The sequence below is a fragment of the Gossypium hirsutum genome, chromosome D08 (genome assembly GCF_007990345.1).
Source record: "Gossypium hirsutum isolate 1008001.06 chromosome D08, Gossypium_hirsutum_v2.1, whole genome shotgun sequence".
Classification (NCBI taxonomy): domain Eukaryota; kingdom Viridiplantae; phylum Streptophyta; class Magnoliopsida; order Malvales; family Malvaceae; genus Gossypium; species Gossypium hirsutum.
Window position 1 is genome coordinate 53,829,244 of NC_053444.1, and position 24,708 is coordinate 53,853,951.

Here is a 24,708-nt window from a genome sequence, read left to right on the forward strand (position 1 = left end):
TCTCATACTAGGTTTGATAACCATCATGCTACCAATCAGATCATATCTTGAATTTATTCCCAATTTATATTTTTTTATGATGAAACTTTCTATATTTTCCTGAAGAATTTCAGACGCCTAAATCACATAACACAAGAACGCCCAAATTGGCACACGGCTTGGGTTCAATATGACCTTTAAAGAGACATGAAAACCATTCAGATATGGATGATACCAAATAACTTAGATTTCATCCTTACATAACATAGACAACTCAGTTCAGCGAATACTTAGACTTTTTCATATTTATGACTACACCCATATCTTGTACAGGTTATTCTAGCGGATACCATACAGCCTCTTTAGAAATACATAAGTATATTCTTTTTCACGAAACACCCTTTAAAGCTTATTGCATTTATTCCAAGACTAAACAAACCAAGTTAACTCTAGACTTATCAGATCATTATCATAGAATTAGCTATCAAAAAAGTCTCAAAACTTACCCAGATCTTACCACATAGGCGGTTAACTAAATTCTACCATGTAATCTTCACTGATTACGCTACATAGATGTTACAGGATTCTCTACAAAGACGAATATAAAATACGCAACTAAGGCTTAGCAGATCATGTCACACAGGCTTTACAGAATATGCCACACTGGCCAAATAGAATATGCCACAAAGGCCAAATGGATTACGCCGCAAAGGCCAAATAGAATATGCCACAAAGGCCAAACATAATTCACCGCAAAGGCCAAACAGATTACGCCACAAAGGGCAACCAGAATGCACCACAAAGGCTCTGTTTGGATGCCACCAAGGCAACACATGAACTATTGTGTTTGTGATATGGATTTTCCTCAACTCATTATCACATGAGGTTTACCCATCATCTCCTTAGGACACACAAAAACCTCAATAGATAAATGTGACTTATCTGCCCTTTCCAGAATGTGCCATAGCCATGGTCTTTTCTCAGAATTGTCATACCGAAACTTGTGTTTACTGTTCCGACGGACTTCATAGAATACTACTGCGGTCTCAAAACTCACATCACATAATATCCTAACACTCCGTTAAACTTTTATTTCTCTAACATTTTCAATCATGCATCATACATCTAACATAATGACATATTCATGTAGCCTATGCTCAATTTTCTAACCAAATCATACTTCTTTGCATGCTTTACACACATCAACACAATCATGCATCATAGTATATATTCCATGTACACATATACAGTTTCTTCACAGAGTCACATGCACCCATACATACAATGCATCACACACTTAAACTCAAATGAATACTATACGAAGAACACACATATACGTTCAGTAGTCATTAAAGTACTCATGCATCGTTACTGAAACATCAATCATAAGATGAACTTTTTAGAATGACTTATGGGAGTCAAGACTAGGGACTCACCTAATACTCACATATACTGTAGCTTAGAGTTCCAAATTCGAACATGTAACATCTCGTTTTTCAGTAGTGTCAGAAACGATGGTTTCGGGGCCATAAATCTGACGAGTGAGTCCCTAAATATTATTATTTAATATTTACGAGTCAAGTATAGAATTACATTTAAATTTAATTTAATTGTAATGCCCCAAAATTTTAATTTTAGGTATTGTGATTGTGTGACACAAAATATCTGTCTTCTTTAGTGGTTATGTATTCTGGGTGTGTTTGGGAGGTCCCAAGTTCAAGCTAGGACTTGGGCAAATTTTATTATTTTTATGAATAAGCTCTATCTTTGGTCTGTAGACTGTAAAAGTTGGCAAATAATTAACAGAATAGGCTTGCTGGTTTGGTGGATAAGTGGAGTGTTGGTGTGAATGGGGTCTTGTGTTCGAATCTTGGCATGGGCATTATTTTTGCTCGTGCATCCAGGATAGTTTGAGATGGAATAAAAATCTGAGTAGTGGATTTAGTGGGGAGTTTGATGGAGAGAAATAAGGGATTGGGGTGGTTATCAAATATTCTGTTCATCTTTTTTTTTACTTTCCCCAAAATCCCTCCACCCTCTTGCCGTTTTTCTCTTCATTGCTACCGAATTTCTACTCTATTTCACCCTTTATTTTCTTAATTTTTCTTTTCCCAATTTGCCTCGTGTCGCTCCACGTTTGTCTGCGATCGTTCGGTAAGTTTTAGATAAGTGATTTGTCTTCGTTTGTTAAATTTCTTCTGAAGTGTTTTATCTATGCCAATTAGGGGAGGATTCAAGGGCTCGTAATCACCAATCGGAGTCTTAGTTTTTGTGGGAATTACTGTTCAACGGTTGAAAGTAAGGTTTAGTCGCTTATGGGTTAAAACCTCGATACGAGTTTAATTTGGGATCACGCTATATGAGATTAAATTGGTTTTATTTGTTCAATTATAGGCTTTGGAGTGCTCGGGGATTGTTTTAGCATCAAACAAAATCAGGTGTGTACCCGAAACGCAGAAAATAGAATTCGGCTAAAAGCCAAAATTGCTTGCTATTTGGACAAGAATAGTAGGCTAACTTTGAAAAAGTGCCATAAATTGTGAAAATTGAATTAGAAGATGAAAAAAATATAGAATTAAAGCCTATTGAGTCTAGTTTCTCATAGAAGAAACGATGTAAGTAATAGAATTTTAAATCATGAGATATAATAGGTTTTGTAAGTCAAGGTCAGAATGAATACGGGTTCCCCTGTTCTGACTTTGGAAAATCATCAAAAATTGGATAAAAATAATTAGGGGTTAAAATTTATATGTTTAAATTATTGATGAGTCTATTTTCAATAGAAATAAATGGTAACATCATCCAAATTTTTTACTAAGATATAATTATTTTTTAGCAAAGAAAGGTAAAAGCTGTCAGACATCAGAACAAGGGTAAGATTGAAGATTTTACTGTACTTACTGGCTGAACCAAAAATTATAAAAATTTTATGGTAGAAAGGTATTTGAGTCTAGTTTCAAATACATCAAGTGGACATTAATTTGGAATTCTGTAGCTCAAGGCATAAATAAGGTAGTAACAGTGACTTAAGTAGATAGCTTTGAAGGAACATATAAGTAAATAGTGAAAACATATACGAATATTTAGCTAGCACGGGTTACATTAAAAATGGACCACATGACCAAGGCCAATTTGGGCCAAGTGGGCCACATAGGTGTGTGGGCCCACACGGGCAGACCACATGGGTGTGTGAGCCCATTTTCACTAAATTAATTGCTAAGGTTGCACAGGTCGCCCAAGTTGATTGTGAATCTACTGTATGGTTGGTAAGCATTACTTAGACCCCTAATTGTAACACCCCTTACCCTTATTCGACACCAGAATAAGGTACGAGGCATTACCAGAACACATACACTTATAAACATGTTAAACCGAGTTATAAAATTTCATTCAAATTTAAACTTTTCAAATTTTTAACATGCTTTTATAAATCTTAATGTTATAACTTCAAAATACTATATTTGTAACAAATAGAGCTTCTGAGACCCAATACATACTCATGCAATTCAATACTTTATTTCCATTTCATTTAATTTACGATTCTCATGTTTACGATTCAATTCAATTTCTCAATCCAATATACATTTCAATACCACAATAATTCATTTAATTCAAATCATATCATTTGCAATTTCCATTTAATTCACGTACAGTTCAATTTCATTAAGTTCAATACTAATACATATTTATCCTTTAACTTAACGTCCCCTTTTTGCGTCATTTTACATTTCAAGCATAAACTTAGTATTTCATTTCATTTCCACTCCCATTTCCTATGCATATCACACAAGATAGAAACATTACACTCAATCATAGTCGCAAGCTAATCTTTTTTTTTTTTGAAGACTAACCACATGATAAACCATTTTAATAAAGATTACAAACTTTAAACCTTACCACCCTTTTATGATCACAAGCATATTTCCATCTAGGCATTTACCATCTCAATGCATAATTTTATAAATTTAATGTGGCGTAATCTAGCCACAACTTGGCCAAAGTCTAAGCATACACACCAAATATGCTAGCCAAATAAACATATAGTATAAGCATTATAAGCATGGATAAGCACCACATTTATTTATGTATCAAACTTACCAACATAAGTTAATTTATAAACCGTTTCTGACATTGCTACATACCAAATCATATACCAGGTATACCACATACACATACTATGAAACTTTATTTTCTCACATGAACTTTAACCATAACTAATAATGCACAATTATAAACATCATTTCTTTTCAATCGTTTATCGATTATAATCGAGCATATGGCCAATTATACACAAATCATTCATATGTTCTTCCAATTTTCCTCCTCCTCCTCTACATTCCACATCCTTAATGTACATAACACTCTTAGAAATAACATTTTCTATAGTTTCACTATTCGCTTACATGTATACTTAAAATTGTCTCTCTGAGTCAGAGTCACTAAATTATTTTTACCCGGAGCTACAGAGCTCCAAATTAAGAACCATTAATTTTCCCCAAAACTATATTCTCATATCTTCTTACCATAAAATTTTAAGAATTTTTGGTTCATCCAACTAGTACAATTTATTCTTTAAAGTTTTCCCTATTTCACTACTTGATAGTTCTAACCTCTCTTCACTAAAAATTAATTATCTCATTGTACAAAATTCAGATATTGTTTATGTTTGTTTCTCTTGAAAATAGATTCAATGATAACTCTAAACATATAAACTTTATCCCATAATTATTTTTGTACAATTTTTGACAATTTTCCAAAGTCAGAACAGGGGATTCTAAACTCATTCTGACTCTGTCTAACTAAACTTCAAATATCTCAAAATATATAAATCTTTTGCTTGATTTGTTTCTTTTATGTGAAAAAAGACTCATTGAGCTTCAATTTCATATATTATTCAGCCTATAATTCAATTCCCACCATTTTTGGTGATTTTTCAAAGTTACACAATTGTTGCTGTCTAAACTGTTTTGTTGCTAAATGTACTCTTTCATAATTTCACTTTTTCACTTTCAATCACAATTCAATTCAAAATTCACTTTTCCATTTCTAAGTCGATATTCAATTCAATTCCACACCTATATTCATTATTCAATTACACTTAGTCAATTTCCCGATGAACACTTCGGAATAATAACAGATACTCGGTAGATTCAACACATAGCAACCACATTATTAATCAATAATGTCCGGTGGAATCAACACATAGCAACCACCTTACTAATCAATGATGTTCGGTTCACATAGTAGCCTACACATAATACTAAGCATGTGACCATTACCATATGATACACAGTAGCCTACACATAGTACTACACACGTGATCGAAACTATCCAGTACGCATAGTAGCCTGCACATAGTACTACACATGCGACCTATCATTCTGGTACACGTAGTAGCCTGCACATAGTACTACACACGTGACCATCACTTTCACTTTTATATAGTGGCCTACACACAGTTCGTGCCACACATGTGATTATTTATGTCACTTCATTCGTATCCCTTTTTATTCCAAAGGTTTATTCGGGAATTTTTCACTTTTTCCCACTTTTCTTTTTATTGATCAATTTCAATTTCTCGTCTTTCTTGATTTATAACAATACATTTAATTTATATAACATTCACACTATTCATTCCAATTCAAAAATCATACTTTAAAAAAATTACGTTTTTGCCCCTAAAGTTTCACAAAATTACGATTTTACCCCTAGGTTCGTAAAATAATTTTTATTCAATTTCCTTGCATTTTAGGCTTAGCCGAACCATTTTATGACAGTTTCCATTCACAATTTTCACTTATTCACACAATTATGACACATTTTATAACTTTTACAAATTAATACTTTTAGACATTTTTATCGAAAATTACTTAGTACAAATTGTTTATCACACTCCAAACATTCATATTCTTCCATAGAACATCAAAATACATGCATATTCTCCATCGGTAAATTTTTAAACATCAACTCTAGCTCAAATAAATGGTAGAAATAGATAAATCATATTACGGTAATCTCAAAAACGTAAAAATTATTAAAAACGGGGCAATGATAGACTAACTATTGAGCTTGGAAGCTTGAAAACCCTAACCATGGCTTACCCTTCCTAAATTCGGCCTTATGGAGAAGATGGACAAAAATTGGGTTTTAATTTTGTTTTTAATTCATTTTAATAACTAAATGACCAAAATGCCCTTAATGAAAAACTTTGGAAACATGCCTAACCATGCCCATTTTTATCCACCAACTTAACCAATGGCCTAATTACCATATAAAGACCTCCAATTTAAAATTTCATAACAATTGAACACCTCTAACATATAGAACTCAACTTTTGCACTTTTTACAATTTAGTCCTTTTGACTAAATTGAGTGTCCAAACGTCAAAATTTTCGAACGAAATTTTCACGAAATCATTTTGTGAAATCGTAGACCATAAAAATATAATGAAAATAATTTTTTTCTCGTCAAATTTGTGGTTCTGAAACTACTATTTCGACTAGCCCCAAATTCAGGCTGTTACACTAATTGTACCAACTGACTGTTTTATTTATATATGTGTTGAGCATGATGAAGTATGCTTGTATACTAAACTGGTTATATGTACTGATGTCCTGAGATAGCATGTCATGACTTGTATGTTGCATTGAATGTGGTTGGGTTAATTATATTTGGAAGAAGTGTACTAAAAGGCTCTTAAGCCTAACATACTAGCAGCTCAGCTGCAAATTACTGTTTTGTGTCGCATTCGGTACTACCTGAAGTGTAGGGATGGGTGGGTTGATTTGATCCTCACATTGAGTGTAGGGTTGAACGGAGATGGTATGTAGAGGTTGGTTGGGTAGGACTTTGATACTGAATACTGCATGGCTGCTACTGATACTGTGATCGACTAAGGCCCTACTGCATATTTGATACTGTACTGAGATGGGCTAAGGCCCAAACTGTTACTGATACCGAAAAGGGCTTAGGCTCAAGACTGTTTTAACTGTGCACTATGATTTGCTATTGTCTGTTTTCTGTGGGATTACACACTGAGTTTTTGTAAACTCACCCATTTTGTTTAAATGTGCACAGGTAATCCCTAGATCTTGACAGATCGGTGCGGCGGAGGACTCGGCGGTAACCACGATTTTGGACTTTCATGGTTTTTAACCTATATTTACAATAATTGGTTTTATTTCTATTCTATTTTTACTGGATAAGTTTTTGGGTTGTAATTGGACTTTCGGACTTTGGTTTTGGGTTTTAATTATTTTTACCTTATGGATTACAACTACTAGTAGTAGGAAATCTCGGTTTTTAAAAGAAATAAATGTTTTTCCTAAACACACGATTGTTTAATCTGTTTTAAAAGCTTTCGCAAACGAATAACATTTTGAAACTATCGATTAAATGAGCAACACAATTTTGGAACTAATAAGATATTAAGATAAGAAATTCAGTGAAAATGGTTTTAACGCGACGACACGATTTTCAAACACCCTATCATGTGACATCGCTAGATTCAGACATAACGTCTAGGCTAGGTTTAGGGTGTTACATTAATAATTTATTTTTAATTAAACAAATAATTAGGTTTAAGTGGTATGTCCTTAGAGTCAAGTGGTTTTAGAAAATGAGGTATTGGGATTTCGTTTCTAAAACCTGAGGCCGTAAATATATTCAATATTTACGGAGTGTTATTAAGGTCGTATTAAAATTTGGTTAAGAAATTTTGATGTTTAGATAGTTAATTAATTTAAAAGGACTAAATTGTAAAAGCTGCAAAAGTTAACTTTTATTAGATAAAAGTGTTAAAGGCTAAATTAACAAGGGTTTAAGTGGTAATTCCACCATTTTTCAGTGGCATGCACAGTTAGAATAATTTATGGGTGAATAAATGAGTTGATATTAATAAAATATTAAAACAAGTTCAGAAAAATAAAGAAACAATAAAATAAAAGAAACATATCACTTTCATTTTTTTTAATGTTCATCTTCCTTCAACTAAAACTCCACTTTTGGAGACAAAGGAAGTTCAGCCAACTCTTCTCCATGCATGCTTGTGATTTTAAGGTTTGTTTTTAGTGATTTTTATGTTTTGTAACCGTATTAGCTTAATTTAGTTAGCTCGGGGGTTAGTTCATTAAATTGTTAAAATTTGAGGGATTTGCCATGAATGAATTGGGAGTATTTGTGATCTTGGTTAATAAATTAGTAAGCTTGATTGTTAAATAGAAATAATTTGTTAAGTGATTTTTGGTAATTTTAATGTTTAGGGATTTATTTGTGGAGTAAATATTGTGAAATGGTGATAAAAATGGGCTGATTATAAACCCTATGAAAATCAGCTAGCATGAATTTTAATTACAAGTGGTTAAATTGCAAGTTTTGGGTTTAGGGACTAAATTGCATAAAAGGTAAAACTTAGGGGTAATTTTATAAGTTTCCTATTGTCAACGGTTATAAGTTAAATTAATTATTTTTAAGTTTAAAGCTTTGTTTTGTATAGTAATGCTCCGTAACCCTAATTCGGTGTCTGAGACGGGTTAGGGGTGTTACAAAACATCCTTTTCAAACTAGTAGCAGCAACTACTTAAAGAATATGGAACAATTATTAAAACCCATTTATCGACAATTTGCTATCATCTTAACTACAAACGACCCCAATGCAGGGGCTCATATTCATAACTTACTGTTTATATGTTTTTTATCTGCCTTATTCTTTCAAAAACTTAACATGTAGAGCTATCTTACTTACCAAGAGGTGGGACATTTACAGTTTATTCACAAAATCCTCAACTTCTAGTTTAACAAAGAAGGAAAGAACATTTAAGTTTAAAAATAAGAACTAGAGAGTAATGTTGAAGGAAGAAATACCCTCCCAACGTTCTCTTCTCACCAAATATATACTCATCTTTTCTTAGTGGACCTTGACAAATGTCAACTATAAACAATAATTGTCCTTTAATTAACCTACAAGGATCAGGAGAAATATAAATGAGAGTCCTATACATATGTTATTTGACAAGTCAATTCAGTTGGTTCCAAACCAGATCTCGTTACCAAAACTTGTTGGACACAATGCTTAAATCAACTAGGTGTATTATACCTTTGGCGGCAACCTACACAAGGCTTACTTTTCTTTTGTCCAATTCTTTCTTTAATTGAAGAATACTACGAGAACTAAATCCAGAGATACTTCTATGCGTGGATACTCTATACGCCAAAGCATTAATTCACCAAAAGCTTATAATGGCAAACTAACTACCAAAATGCTCCAAAACAGACAACTTCGTGTCTACCAGATTTGGGGTGTTACAAGCTCCATAATTATTACACACCCTATATTGACACCTCTATCTTGAGTCTTGTAGGTTCACCAACCGTGGTTGTAATGCCCCATAATTTTCATCTTTGAGACATGTTAAGTATTTAAAAGGTGAATTAAGTATTGGTAGAGAAAATATGAATAATGAAATTTAGTAAAGACTAAATTATAATTTTTTGAAAGTTGAAGGACTAAAAGTGTAAATTGGTCATTTTTGGAAAAGAGGTGAAATTGAATAAATATTTTTTATGAATTTGATAAGGATATGTATTTATATGTATAATTAGAAAATTGGGATATGGTTTAAATTGAATAAAGTGAAAAGTGTAGGGCTAGAAATAGGCTAAATCCGAGTCATTTCTTTCACCCAATTCAAGGACACCCTTACAAGTCATTTGCACATATGACCAAGGTATCAAAACATACCAAAACATACATAATATGACCAATTCAAATGACCAAATTTAATCCAATCAATTGTCATATATGGCACCTCAAAAGCAATCATTCAACTTAACTACACATATGCATAATTGGTCACCTTACTACCATTTTAAAACATACCATACTTAACTTATACCGTGTCAATATAACTTAACATTTGAAATATTGTTCTCATGCATCTCAAACACACATATACCTAAAATTATACATATTTGACCATAACTCATCCATATATATTTAGCTTAATTCCATACCAAGTTATACCATAATTGACCATATTGAACTACACGAACATATACCCAATTTGTCATTTTTGATACAAACACACTTAACTAAATTCCATATTCAAGCATACCTTAATTAACCATATTGCAAACATGTCATACTTACCTCTTTGGTCATAATACCATGCAACAACTTAACCATATTAACACCAACCATCAAGATACCATAGGTACATTAACCGTATTGACACTTATATATACCAAAACAATAACTAGATCATTTATACACAAATCCACCTATACATGCCATTATAACCTTGATCAAGACATCAAAATCTACCAATATAATCATTGGATAGTGTGATAGACCTCTGACGAGTTTCCAAACAGATCGAGCTTCCGATAATCTGCAAAGTAAGAGGAAGATGACTACGTAAGCAATGAATGCTTAGTAAGTTCGTATAAACTTGAAACATAACTTATCACTTTAAGACTATCATACATAGATTAAACATGATTCAACACCATTCAACTTAGTATATTTATAAACATTACATATACATTTCATTCATAACCTAATAAGGTCTCATAGGTTGACTTACATAATTATCAACCTTTCCTTAAAACGATGAACCATTTCATCTACTTACTTACTTACCATTCCATTTACTTAGCATAAACTTAATTACATTATTAAATCATGAACTAGTGTATTTATTCATGAAATAAGTAAACTCACATATAGCATAAGTAAATTTCTTCCTTACAAGTAGGTCCTTTGACTCAACAATCATTTCTTTTCATCACATTACATCTCAACTATGAACTTATCATTTCATTACCTATTCTCACCCATTTCATTTGCATAACATACAAGGCATAAACATAACATTAACCATAGCCACAAGCTAGTGCATTTAAGCATAACTCTTTTAGAATCAACTACACAATAAACCATTTCATGAGAAATTACATACTTTGATTCTTATCACCCTTTCATGCACATAAGCATCTTTCCATTTGGTCACTTACCATTTCAATGCATTTCTTTAAAACCAACATAATACAATCTAACCAATAGCTTGGCACAAGCCTAAGCATCATCAACAACAAATGTTAATGCATCAATTCATAATTCGCTTGAATAACATAAGATAAGTCATTAAACATGAATAACCTCACTTGAAATCATCAATTCCAAGAACATAGTCATACTTTCATTTAACATTTCCTTTTCATTCTTTTTCATAGTATAAGTCATTTGAATATTTACCGTTCATTCCCTTTTCATGCCCGTTGAATCAAATGAAATAACATCGTATATTAGGCAAACACTCAAGTAACCATTTAATTCTTTAAACACACTACAACATCACGATTTAATGTATTTATAAACATAATAAGAATATATAATTACACTAAGGCATTAACATGCATTATCAAACTATACTAGTCAAACCTTCAACTCGTATTCATACTTACGATACACACCTCACTTGAAACATGTTACCTGAATATAAAGTGATCGTAGTGTGCCATGGTGTCTTTCAACCATGGTCTTATTTATTTTCGTCTTGATGCCATAGTGCATTTCAACCATAGTCTTATTCATTTTTCATCGTGTTTCCATAGTGTCTTTCAACCATGGTCTTACTCGATAGAACTATGATGCCATAACGTCTTTCAATCATGGTCTTACTCGATTCTGGTATGGTGCCATAGTGTCTTTCAACTATAGTCTTATTTATTTTCTGGTATAGTGTTATAGTGTCTTTCAACTATGATCTTAATCATTTTCCTTCAAGCCAATCAACTCAATTCATATATAAACAATTACATATTAAAAAATTAAAACCACAATTAATTGATTTAATCAAGTTACAAGCTTACCTGGCTAAATTGCAGAAATGTCAAAGTACAAGGTTTTTTGGTAATTTTTCCTTCTTCTCAATTTTCTACTCGTTCTTGATCTAAATTAATAATTTAATTAAATTCAATAATTTAGACAGAAAAATCATTCCATTTATGCAATTTAGTCCTTTTGACATTTTTACAAAATTGCCCTCAACTTTTCATTTTTATTCAATTTAGTCCCTGAGTTAAAACCTACAAATTAACCATTTTTATTGAAAGTTCATACCAATTGTATGTTACCAGCATCCAATACAGCCCACATTTGTAACAATTTCACATCTAGTATTGTATTTTTACTAATCCCTAATCGTTAAATTCATCAAAATCACTTAATAAAATACTTATAAATAACAACTAATACCTCAAATTCATCATTTAACATCTAAAATCACAAATATTCATCAATGGAAATATTCAAAATCTTTAACAGTTTCAAAAACAAAGGTACGGGCTAGCTGGACATAGTTACAACGATCTCAAAAAAAAAAAATTACTAAAAACAGATAAATAAACCACTTACATGCATCCATTTTTATTTGGCCGACCTTAGCTTATTTTCCATAGAAGAATAGGTTGAAACAAAATGGGAAAGAAGATAACAACCATTCATCTTTTACTTATGTTTTATTTAATTTATAAAATTACCATTTTAACCTTGGTTAATAATTAAACAAAACATCAAATCCATGTCCATTTTAGTCCACTAATTCCTTAAATGGTTTATTTACCATTTAAGTCCATCCACTTATTTTTCTATAGTCATTTAACCCTTTTAACTATTAGAATTCAACTTTTACACTTTTTATGATTTAGTTCTTTTTGCTTAATTAACTATCGAAACATTAAAATTTCTTTACGAAACTTTAATACAACCTTAATAATACTCCATAAATATTTATAAAATATATTTTCAGCTCAATTTATAGAAACAAGGTCCTGATACCTTATTATCTAAAACCATTTAACTTTGGGGTATTACCACTTGAACCTAATTATTCTTCCATTTAGCACAAATCATTAAATCAAATTTTTATCAATACACCACATAATATTCATAAATATTGAATAATAATATTTACGGACTCACACATCGAATTTGTGGCCCCGAAACTACTATTCCGACACTTCAGAGAAATGGGCTATTACATGTAAAATATAATTCTCAAGCTATTTATTACTTCTAATCTTTTGCTTTTTAGTTTAGAAGATAATTAAATTATTTGTTTCGCTAATGATATTTTAGTACATTAAATATGTATTGCAGTTAAAAAATAATAAAGTAGGTTATATATTATTTTATGATATTATATATTATGATTTTTATTAATTCATATTTTAATAATAATTATATTAAGAATGATATTAAATAATATATTATTTTATTAAATTGTATTTAATAATAATTATGTTAAAATATGATTAAATTTTTTATTTTTATTTTTATTAAAATATACTTAGTAATAAACTTATTAAAATTTAATAACAATAACAATAACAATAATTATCTACCTAAAAAATTTGTTAAGGGTACTTTGGTTATTTAAGTCTTTTTCCTTATGCTATTACAATATTTATTCTATTCAACCAAACACAAAAATACTATTACAGCTCTATTTTATTGAAACAAACAATTGAATTACTAATTGCAGCTCTATTCCATTACATCCCTATTCCACTCGCCCCAAGTATACGTGATGTCAATGACGAAGCAGGGAGAACATCCCAATAAAACAAGAAGGGAAGGCTTAAGGCTTTGTCCAGAGTCTTCACCCAACCAGAGTGATATTGAAGTAGTGAGAAAATAAATGAGAGTTGTTAAGGAGGTTTGCAAGACCTGAATTTTTATAATTTTAAAAGATTTTTAAGGTTTTTTTTTATATTCTTAGATTTTCGAGACTTAACATTAAAAAAATTAAATTGATATTTTAATTATAATTTAAATTAAATTAACTATTAAATTTATGAGTTAATGTCTTTATTATTGATATAATGAATAAATGACCAAAATATTAAAAATTAGGTAATTAATAGTGATTGAGGCTTAAATAATGAGTATATTGAATAAAGTTTAACTTAATAACAACACTGCCATTGACGTTTGGGTAGGAGCAGCTACTGCTCTGCAAATGCAAGCCGCCCTTCCGTTTTGGTGGTGCAAAATACTATACTCTAAATCAAAGGAAAACAAATTGCAGCGGTTGTGATTCTCAAATTTATATAACTTTCTCAGTCTCCAATCCTAATTTTTGAAATTGCAACAATGATCTCTCGTACACGCAATTTAATCTCGAAGCTCCCCCTCCGCTGCAATTCATCTTCTTTCTTCATCTCTCCGCCTCCTTTCAACCCTAAGTTCATCGCTTCCACAACTTTCGGTTCCATCCAATCCCATCCCTCTCCCTCTCTCTCAACCCTAAACCAAATCGCTTCTCACTTCTACTCTGTTAGATCACTCTCATCGTGTTCTTGTTCCAAACCCAAAGCGCCGCTTAACTTCAATTGTTCTTCAATTGAACGAACCCAAAGTGTACTACTTGGTCCCAGATATCTTTCAACAATTTCTTCTTCTTCTAGCCCTGGCCCAAAATCCGACGATGAGAAATCACACACCAGTAGCAGTGAATCCCATCCGAGTCAAAACCCTGATTTCAAGCACCAAGAAATCGAGGGACCAACTGTGGAACGTGATTTATCAGCATTGGCTAATGAGACAAGAGAGGTTCTTGAAGCAATGATGAAGAACATATATGGACTTAGTAAAGCAGTGGCTGTTCTGGGTCTGGTCCACCTTGGTCTTGGAGCTTGGATATCCTATGCTTATGGTTCTGGAGCACACCCATTAGGTGAGGTTTCCGTTCAAAGTATCTTGGCATTTGGGTTCCCTTTTACGCTGGCGTTTATGCTGCGGCAATCAGTGAAGCCAATGTACTTCTTCAAGATGATGGAGGAGCGAGGTAGGCTACAGATTCTGACTCTTACTCTTCAGGTTGCTAAAAGCTTGAATGTTTTGTTTGTTCGGTTCCGTGTGGTTTCTGTGTTGTGTATTGCAGGGGCGTCAATTGGGTTGTTGTTCAACGTGTTATCTAAGTGAACCTTTTGAATATTTCAGATTTGAGCTCCCTGTTTCTGTTTCTACTGAATGTGTTATGTGTTGCCTAACTAGCGATAAGATGATAGTTTTTGTTGGTTAAAAATAGAACATACACGGGACGAAATATCTCCTTATGTTACATTTGCTAATAATAATGCTGTGAATTCCTTGTTGATTTCATTTGACATTTGGAGATGATGGGTTACTTTACTAGTCTAAAATGCAACCAACTGCGCTGATGTTTTGTTATGCCCATTGAATGGCGATTGAGTCCTTGGCTGAAATGGCAAAGTTAAGCTCTGGGATATTAAGTGCTTAGGTTTGAGTCTCACAATGTGTAAATATCACCTGTGAGTTTCCGGTCCAAATTTTATTTTGGTTTAAGTCTCATCGTGCGCGCAAGTCTTGTCCAAATTTATTAATCTAGGTCTGAATATGTTCTGGTTATCAATCATCCCTTTTGCATTATAATAATGATTAAAGAATGGATGACAATGATTAAATACCTTAAGAATCCGTGACATGAATGTGGGTACCATCCAGGGATGAAGCATTGTCTGCTGCTTCCTTAGGCATAAACTTCACTTAAGCTAAACCCGTTTAGGATTGGCTGTTGCTTCCTTAGCTACACTGTATTGCACCATAAGTGGTTTCTCACCCTTGTTTTCACTTGATATACCGGTCTGAGACATTCCATAATTCCATGGCCAACAACATTAACACCATCATATCCTTATTGCCAGAAAGACAATAGGAAGACAGACAATCCAGCCTCACTTTCTGATGATGTCATGTTAGTAACAAGTTGTCCATCATAATCTCTTTGATGATATGCTGATTTGGTTTTCTTCGAAGGTTAAGATATACATCGTCAGCAACAGATTCTCCAAATTCAGCATGCCAGTCACAGGTCTCCACTTCTAATTGTCTCCCATTCAACTAATCAAGGATAATGAACCTAGAAGTTCAAGCCCCTTTGCAGGTTCACCAATGCTCTGCATACTGCAGCTAATGCAAGAAACAATGGCAGTATAAAGGAAAAGAAAAATGGAAGTGAAGGCTTATAATTTCCTACTGGGTCAGTGTGGAAATTACCAACAAAGCATCAAATGCAATTACCAATTAGATTTCAATGCATTAGTTGGAATCACTACTCAAGTGGATCAAATACCAATGCTAAAAGACTAAACTTGAAAGGGCTGAAAACCAAGCAAATTCTCACAACTAGCAAAAATGCAGAACAAACTTCACTATCAATGCAACAGTTGGCCAAAATCAATTATTAATTTTCTTAATGTTTTTCATTATGGAGTGGATGTTCAATTTCTAGTATTTCATATCATCATCTTCGGTAGAGGTACCAGAGATGAATGATGTTGATTGTTCCCTGGTAAGAGATTTTCCTCACGGAAGAATTAAAGATTGTTTAGCTCCTCTCTTTTATATATCTATATAAAATATAAAACCAACTCGAGTAAATAGGAGAAATTTAAGTATAGGAAGTTAAGGGTAAGCTAATTAATTATTTTAATTATTTGTGTGTTTTTTGTTTTTTATTTGTTGGAAGTTGTCTTTGTAGTATTTCTTTAAATTAATTATATTTTAAATATCATATTTATTATTAAATTATTTTTTAAACAGTTAAATTTATTATATGATTTATTATTCTTTTAAATTTTGTATTAATATTTTAAATTAATTGTATTTTAAAATTATTTTATATGTCTCTTAAATATTTTTCTTTGTATTTTATTTTTCTATAGTTACGTTTAGTATGATACACGTTACATTTCCAACTTCCTTTTGAATCTTTCGAGTTTTAAGCATTTTGAATTTTTCAAATATTACTAGAAATCTAATCACACGCGTATGTGTGTGGAGGTGCGAATTTAGAACACAGGTGTGTGTTTAAGAATAACATATAATAAATAATGAAATGTAAAGTTTGAAATTAATTAATTATAATAACACATGAAATATGTACGATATTAAAATAAAAAAATAAATTAAATTGTGAGTAAAACAAAATTTAGACACATAAATACATCAGATTAACAATATTAAAATATATTACAATTGTTTATCATGGTGTTGTCATCAAGTTTGAGTTAGTGCCATGTTGGCATGTGACATCAACTCAATCGGTGACATTATTTATATTAAAAATCCTATCACATGCATATGCATGTGGAAACCACATATTTAGAACATGTGTGTGTGTTTAAACATAACATACAATAAATAACGAAATGTAAGGTTTGGAAACTAACAATAATAACACATATGCAATATGTATGAAACTAAAATAAATAAATAAAAATAGTTTAACTTGTGAGTAAAAGAAAATTGAAATCGGTAAATACATCATATTTTTAAATGCACTCCAATTAGTTGTGATGTTTTCAATTTTCTATATTATGTCAAAAAGCTATCAAGTTAGTGAAAAATATTCAATATTAAAATTTTATTTTTAAAAAAATTTAAATATCAAATTGACTTGTGACACTAAGACAATTAGTGATATTTTATGTTAAAATTTTTTTTTAGAAAATTTTATTCAAAAATTATTATTAATGTAATGATAAAGATTTTGTTTATAAATCAATTAAACACAGGTTAATTTCTAAACATTTTAATTTTAATTTTTTATATAAAAATATAAAAAGAAGAAAGGCGCGTAACTGTGATTTAATAAAATTGTATATTCTTAATTTTAATTTTGATAGCAAAATGATGGATAGAGATTCAAATTTCCAACATGATTATAACTTATTTATAAAAATAACTTTTAAAAGTCACTATATTATTTATTAGAAGTGTTATGAAAGGTTTGGATAAATTTATAAAACTATTTTTTATAAAGGTTAAATATTATAAATAGTATATTATTTTTACTTTATTTACATATTATATAAAAGGGATATAACTTAGTATAAGTCTTTCTTCAAATTAAGTTTATATAAGTTTTTATAATTAAAGTTACAGACTATTTAAATTATGAACTCAAATATTATAATGTTAATATTAATTATGCAGATAGAACAAATTTTCTTACACCATATTGCAGATATGATACCATTTGAAAGAATGAAGCTAGACACATGCACTATAGTAGCTCGTGGACTCTTTAATTTGAAACATTCAAGGCTTCGAGATGTGGTTGAGAAGACATTTGTTGTTCTAAAAAATATGTCATATATTAACAGCATCACCTTAGTATAGCATAAAAAAACAAGGTGGATCGTACTAGCATGTTACATATTTTATAACTTCAATCATAGTTAGAATTGAGATGATCCATATACTTTAAAGAGTACATGGAAAAAAGGAGATCTTGATAATCTTCATGATGCCGATTCAAATTCAGATGATGATGAACTCAATCAAGGACTAGCATATGATGATAAGAAGTATATGTTAAATATTAAAGATGGAATGACCCAACAAATATGCACTAGAACAATTAGATAAAATTGCATATGATGTTTATTTTTCTTACTATTTTTATTAGTAATCGTATTATCATATACTTTTTTAGGAAAACATAATACATATGATTATTTGATTTTAATCTCTATTACTTGTTCAGAATTATTTTTATCATACTAATAATTTTTATAGTAATTAATATTTTTTAAAAAATATAAATTATATACCTGTGTAATTACAATTTGTACTACCAAGCATGATATAGAGAATTAAGATATAATTACACTCTGTCAATCAAACACGTTTAGAGAATTACAATTCTTTATAATTGTAATTATAAGAGAGTGTAATTACTTCCCTAGTAATTAATCTAATTTTAATATAAAATTTTAATTATGGGATATTTGAATTCGATAATAGTTGGTTTTGGTGCTTCATATGGTGACTTGTATAAAAAAATTTTGAACTATGATTTGCACAAGCTTTTATTGACATTGCATTCAAATATTGGTTTAAAACGTGGGCCTTATTAATGAACATTCTTCATTCTTATGGCACATAAAGTTGAAGCACATCTCCAAAGAGAATTGAAAAATTGGTAAGGACGAAATTTCTCATAATCTAGACGTCATTTATTTTTAACTATTTTTGGATTGCATTAAATGAAAGCAAATCAAACATACAAAGAAAGATGTCACAAAAAGTAATGAACTCCTTGGAATTATACATTGAAAGAATAAGGTAAGAAAGAAGAATTTTATAACTGCTCACTAACAAACTAAACAATAGTATTAACAATCCCCCAACCAACTAACAGTATCCTAAGATATATTAATATGCATCCATCTCCTCAACAAGCAAAACCTGAAGAAACCTTCGAAAGCGAGTAAACCCTGAAACAGACAGAGGTTTAGTAAGAATATCAGCAACTTGATCACATGCTGGAACTTCACCAACCACAATAGAACCACTAGCAACCTTCTCACGAACAAAGAACAAATCTAATTCAACATGCTTGAATTTTGAATGTAGAACAAAATTAGCAGCAACCACAGCAACACCAGAACTATCAGACCAAATATTTGGCGTATCAACCTACTCAACTTGTAATTCTTGAAGTAACGACAATAACCACTTAACCTCACTCGTAACCGCAGCAAGACTCCTATATTCGGCCTCCGCAATAGACCTAGCCACCACTTGTTGTTTCTTTGTGCACCAAGACACCGGAGTGTGTCCAAAATAAACACAGAACCCAGAAGTTGATCGCCGATTAACAAAATCCAATCCCCAGTTCGCGTCAGCACACCCAACTAACGATAGATTGGTTGTCGGACGAAAAACAAGCCCAAAATTCAGAGTGCCTGCTAAATATCGCAACACACGCTTCAAGGCTGTCATATGAACAGTAGTGGGACTATGCATAAATTGACATATTCGATTTACAGCATGTGTAACATTAGGTCTAGTAAGAGTAACATACTGTAGCGCACCAGCAAGACTCCTATATTCAGTTGGATCCTCCAAACGATTGCTATCAGACTTAGGCATAACAGATGAACTAATCATCGGTGTATGAACACTCTTCGCATTTTCCATTGAACAGCGAACAAGAATATCTCGAATATATTTTTTTCTGACATAAATGAAGACATCCTGACGACGAACGAACAACCTCAATGCCAAGGAAATAATGAAGCTCGCCCATGTCCTTGAGTGAGAACTCTTTGTTCAATAGCTGAACAAACCACTCAATAACAGAAGCCACACTCCCAGTAACAATAATATCATCAACATATACAAGAACATAGAGCGTCGAATCTAGCTTGACTCTAACAAACAATGAAGCATCAGACTTCGAGACAACAAATCCTAGAGAGATAAGAAAGGGCTTTAACTTCTCAAACCAGGCACGGGGAGCCTGACGAAGCCCATATAACGCTTTCTTTAGGCGACAAACCAAAGGTTTACCATTTGTGTCATAGCGAACATAACCTGGAGGTTGTTGCATAAAAACTTCAGAGTCAAGATCACCGTTTAGAAAAGCATTGTTAACATCCACTTGCCGAAGCGACCAGCCCCTGGAAATAACAAGAGACAAAATAACTCTGATAGAAGCCGATTTAACCACAAGACTAAACGTCTCCTTAAAATTACACCCCGAAACCTGAGAACAACCTTTCGCAACCAACCGAGCCTTCCAACGGGCAATAGTACTATCAGAATTCTTTTTAGTCTTGAACAACCACTTATATCCAATAACTTTACGATCAGACGGAGCTGGAACCAATTCTCATGTGGAATTACGAATAAGAGCATCATACTCATCTTGTGCTTGGGCTTTCCATTCAGCAGTAGTCATAGCTTCTTCAATCTTAAAAGGTTCTAGAGCTTCAGCAGTTAAGACTTTAAGTTTAAAAACACCAGCCTTGGCCCGAGTAATCATTGAATGAGTATTACGAATAGGATTTGCATTAGTTGAACTGGTAGACGAAGATGAAACAACTGAACACCTAAAGATGATCATAAGTAGGATCATTTTCATAAAGAGCTTGAAACGAAGTACGCCCTTGTAGAACAGTAGTAGGAAGTTAATTTATAAGATGTACAGCACAACAAACGACATATCCCCAATAGTCCATAGGCATATGTGCTTGAGCTAACAACGTAATACCCATCTCAACAATGTGTCTATGTTTACGTTCGGCAACACTATTTTGTTCAGACGTGTACGGACAAGTTAATCGATAAACAATACCTTGAGACTGTAAGATAGATGTAAGACTCCGATATTCACCACCAGAATCACTCTGAAATTGCTTAATCGATTTGCCAAATTGAGTCTTGACAAACTGATGAAACTGAAGAAAACATTCCACAACTTGAGATTTCTATCGTAAAAGATAAATCCAGGTGAATCTAGTACACATGTCAATAAACGAAACATAATACCGCTTATCATCACATGCAACAGACCCAGGTCCCCAAACATCAGAAACAATCAATTCAAACGGAAAATAATTAGTGGTCGAATCTGGAAAAAACAACTTATGTGATCTTCCTTGCTGACATGCCGAACAAATACCATCAAAATTATATTTATTTGAAACAACATTACATTTTTGAAGAACAGTCCTAACCACAGAAGCAGACGGGTGGCCTAGACGATTATGCCATAAAGTAAATACCGGAAAATCTGGAACTTTAGGTTGAATTTGAGAATAAGCAGCAAACAAAACATCATTAGATGAAGACGACACATCTAGTACAGAAAATTGATATAGCCCATCACGAATGCAACCCGTTAGCAATGTCTCTCGGGTTACGACATCCTTTAAAACACAATGTGTAGAATGAAACTTAAAGAAAACATCATTATCATGAGCAAATTGTGAAACTGATAAAATATTTTTCCTTATACTTGGCATACATAGAACATTTGACAAGTGTAATGACTTGGACGGAGTTGAAATAATAGCATTACCGATTGAGAAAATCTGTGTATGAGAGCCATCACCCATTAAAGAAATGACATACCTGAATACGGCGTGACATCACATAGGGCAGAAACATCACGACAGACATGATTACTCGCCCCAGAATCAGGGTACCAAGAAGTGGTACCAACACGACCATCACCAGCATTAGACCCGGTTGGAATAGTATGAACAGGAGAATCAGAAAAATTAGAGGCGTGTAAGTCACCTAACTGAGGAAGACCAATACATGGATCGGATCCATCATACACCCGAGCGCGTGGTTTAGTTTACCTTAAAATCGGACTACCACCAACTGGGCCAGTAGGGCGTATACTCGAGCCACACTCAGCGACCTATACAAACCAGGTTCAGGATTAGCAAAATTAACATTCGGCCCAGAATTTTCGTCCGGCCTATGCCCAATACCAACATAATCTTCATTCGGCCTATGCCCAACACCAACATCAATGGGCCCATGTGTAAACTGTTCATACTGCCACATTGAAGTGTTAGGACCATCATCATTAAAACCAAGCCTGAATTCACCAGCCCAAGAACGACCGAAACCCGGATCCCCATGTTGACTATCATACATAATCGGCCCACATGAAGCATAACCACGAGAATTTTGACCAGCATTTATACCATTATTCTGAGCCCCAAAATAATTTTGACCAAAACTCACCCTTAAATTTTTCTGTTGACGATGAGCTTGCCCTTCGCCATAACCACCAAGCATCGACGATGGAGCCTCTTGAGAAGAAGACGAAGGTACCGTTGACACTTCATTTGAGTCATAATGGTAACGATAGTAACACCTTTGCGCAATATGACCAAATCTACTACAAATCTGGCATTGAACTCGAGACTGAAAACTCCGACCACGGCCACGATTGAACACACAACCGCCACCACGAACGTCTCCCTCATCAAACAGAAAATTTTTAACAACATTCGCAACCAAAACAGCATCCTGAAAAAGTCGCGCCTAACGAGCCTCACAATCCACAAGAGCGTCAATAAAGCGCTGAAAAGAGATAACGCCAGTCGCCAATCGGGCTGAAGAAATAACGGCTTCAAACTCCGATGGTAAACCCGCAAACAACACTTTGATCTTCTCTTCTTCTGTGATGCGGAGCCAGAAGTCTCCAAAACCGCACAAAGCTCTTTAATACGAGCAACATAAGCCTTAACTGACAGACTTCATTTTTTTAAGGAATATAATTCATGACGAATACGAGACTGCTTCGCTCCAGTATTGGCAGCAAACAAATGAGTTGCTGTAGCCCATACATCGCATGCTGTGGAGGCATCGGTAATAGAAGATTGATGCGACGAGCTTATCGTGGACAAAAGCCATGAAGTAAGGAGACGATCTTGCTGCGTGAACACCAAAGCAGCAGGATTCGGAGCACGTGAACCATCAGGCAATTGAACAAACCGCGACGGCGAAGGCAAGGTACTATCCAAGAAACCAGTAAGACCATATCGATCAGCAATTAACTTGACTTGTTTGTGCCATTGCAAATAAATACCGTCATCAAGCTTAACGACCTCATGCCGAGGAAACGCGTTGGTGACTCGATCACCAGTAAAAACAATAGGAATCAGATCTCCAAAATCAGCAGAAGCCATAGCCACAGGAGCAACCAACGAAAGATACTATGAAAGAATAAGGTAAGAAAGAAGAATTTTATATTTTCCAATCTGTCTTCTGAACTTACAAAGAAGCCAATATATAGCCTTAATGACTAACTGCTCACTAACAAACTAAACAACAGTATTAACAATCCCCTAACCAACTAACAGTATCCTAAGATATACTAATATACATGCAAAAATTTGTGAATCATTTTTAACTCCTTATTTAGTTAGAGAAAAAAACTTTATCACATTCATAAATGATCTATCTTGTTATGGTTACGCACACATGATAGATGAAAAATCTCATATTGTTGACATCCTTGAAGTTACATTACAAAAGTAGAGAGACAATTAAATAGAAAAGTCAAAAGTATGAGATCAAATTCATGTGATAAGTACTATGGTAGAAATGATGAGTCAAGACAAAATCCTATCTTATTTCTTAGATTCCTAAAAAAAGTGTCACATTCGAGCTTAACAAAAAATGTCAGGTCTGACGCAATAAAAAAATGTTCCTAAAAGGTGTAATCGTATTCTTATGGAAATGGTTAGAAGTGTGCTTAGTTAGTTTAGGTCTCTTCAACCCAGTAGAGTTAAAGTAGTCTGTTGGTCCCCTTAAGCTCCATAGCCCCATAAGTACTTAGCACGTCGACTTCTCAAGGTTTCTACTATCCCTTCTTTGACTAATCTCGAAGTTATAAATATTTAAGACCAACAAGAGTCCAAGGAGTCCATATCTTACAACTACATTTGCCTCCCTCGCACATCTTGGGCTTGTCCTCATGAGATACCTCAAGCATCAATAGTCATTTCCTCTAATAAGCCCGAGGAGTTTGCAAGCCTCATTAGGGTCTCTTCACAGCTACTGTGGTGTCTTAAATGACAATCTTAAGGGCCTTTATAGTCTCTCCTTCAACTTACCTCAGAATTTCACCCCTTAAAGACTAAGAGAAGTCTTAGGAGTCTGCGAGCCACCTATATAGACTGACTAATGCAACTTGAGGGCCCTAACTGATAATTGAGAGAGGAAACTGTAGTTGTACGATATGAACTCAAAAAATATTGTTGCACCTTTAACCGAAATTATAAAAAAGATAGCAGGTTTTCAATAGGGTATCGCACAAGAGAAGGATTTTAAAATTACTTGATTTTTCTAACACATATGTATATGCCACCCACCACATAGTCATG

At 33.0% G+C, this 24,708-nt stretch overlaps 1 protein-coding gene across 1 annotated transcript; it reads left to right on the forward strand.

The window, feature by feature from the left end:
• The first annotated feature begins 13,907 nt into the window (after positions 1-13,907).
• Positions 13,908-15,145, forward strand: LOC107900733 (uncharacterized). The gene has a single exon (XM_016826430.2). It carries the CDS (start codon positions 14,135-14,137, stop codon positions 14,963-14,965), a length of 831 nt encoding a protein of 276 aa, XP_016681919.1. The 5' UTR covers positions 13,908-14,134; the 3' UTR covers positions 14,966-15,145.
• The last annotated feature ends 9,563 nt before the right edge of the window (positions 15,146-24,708 follow it).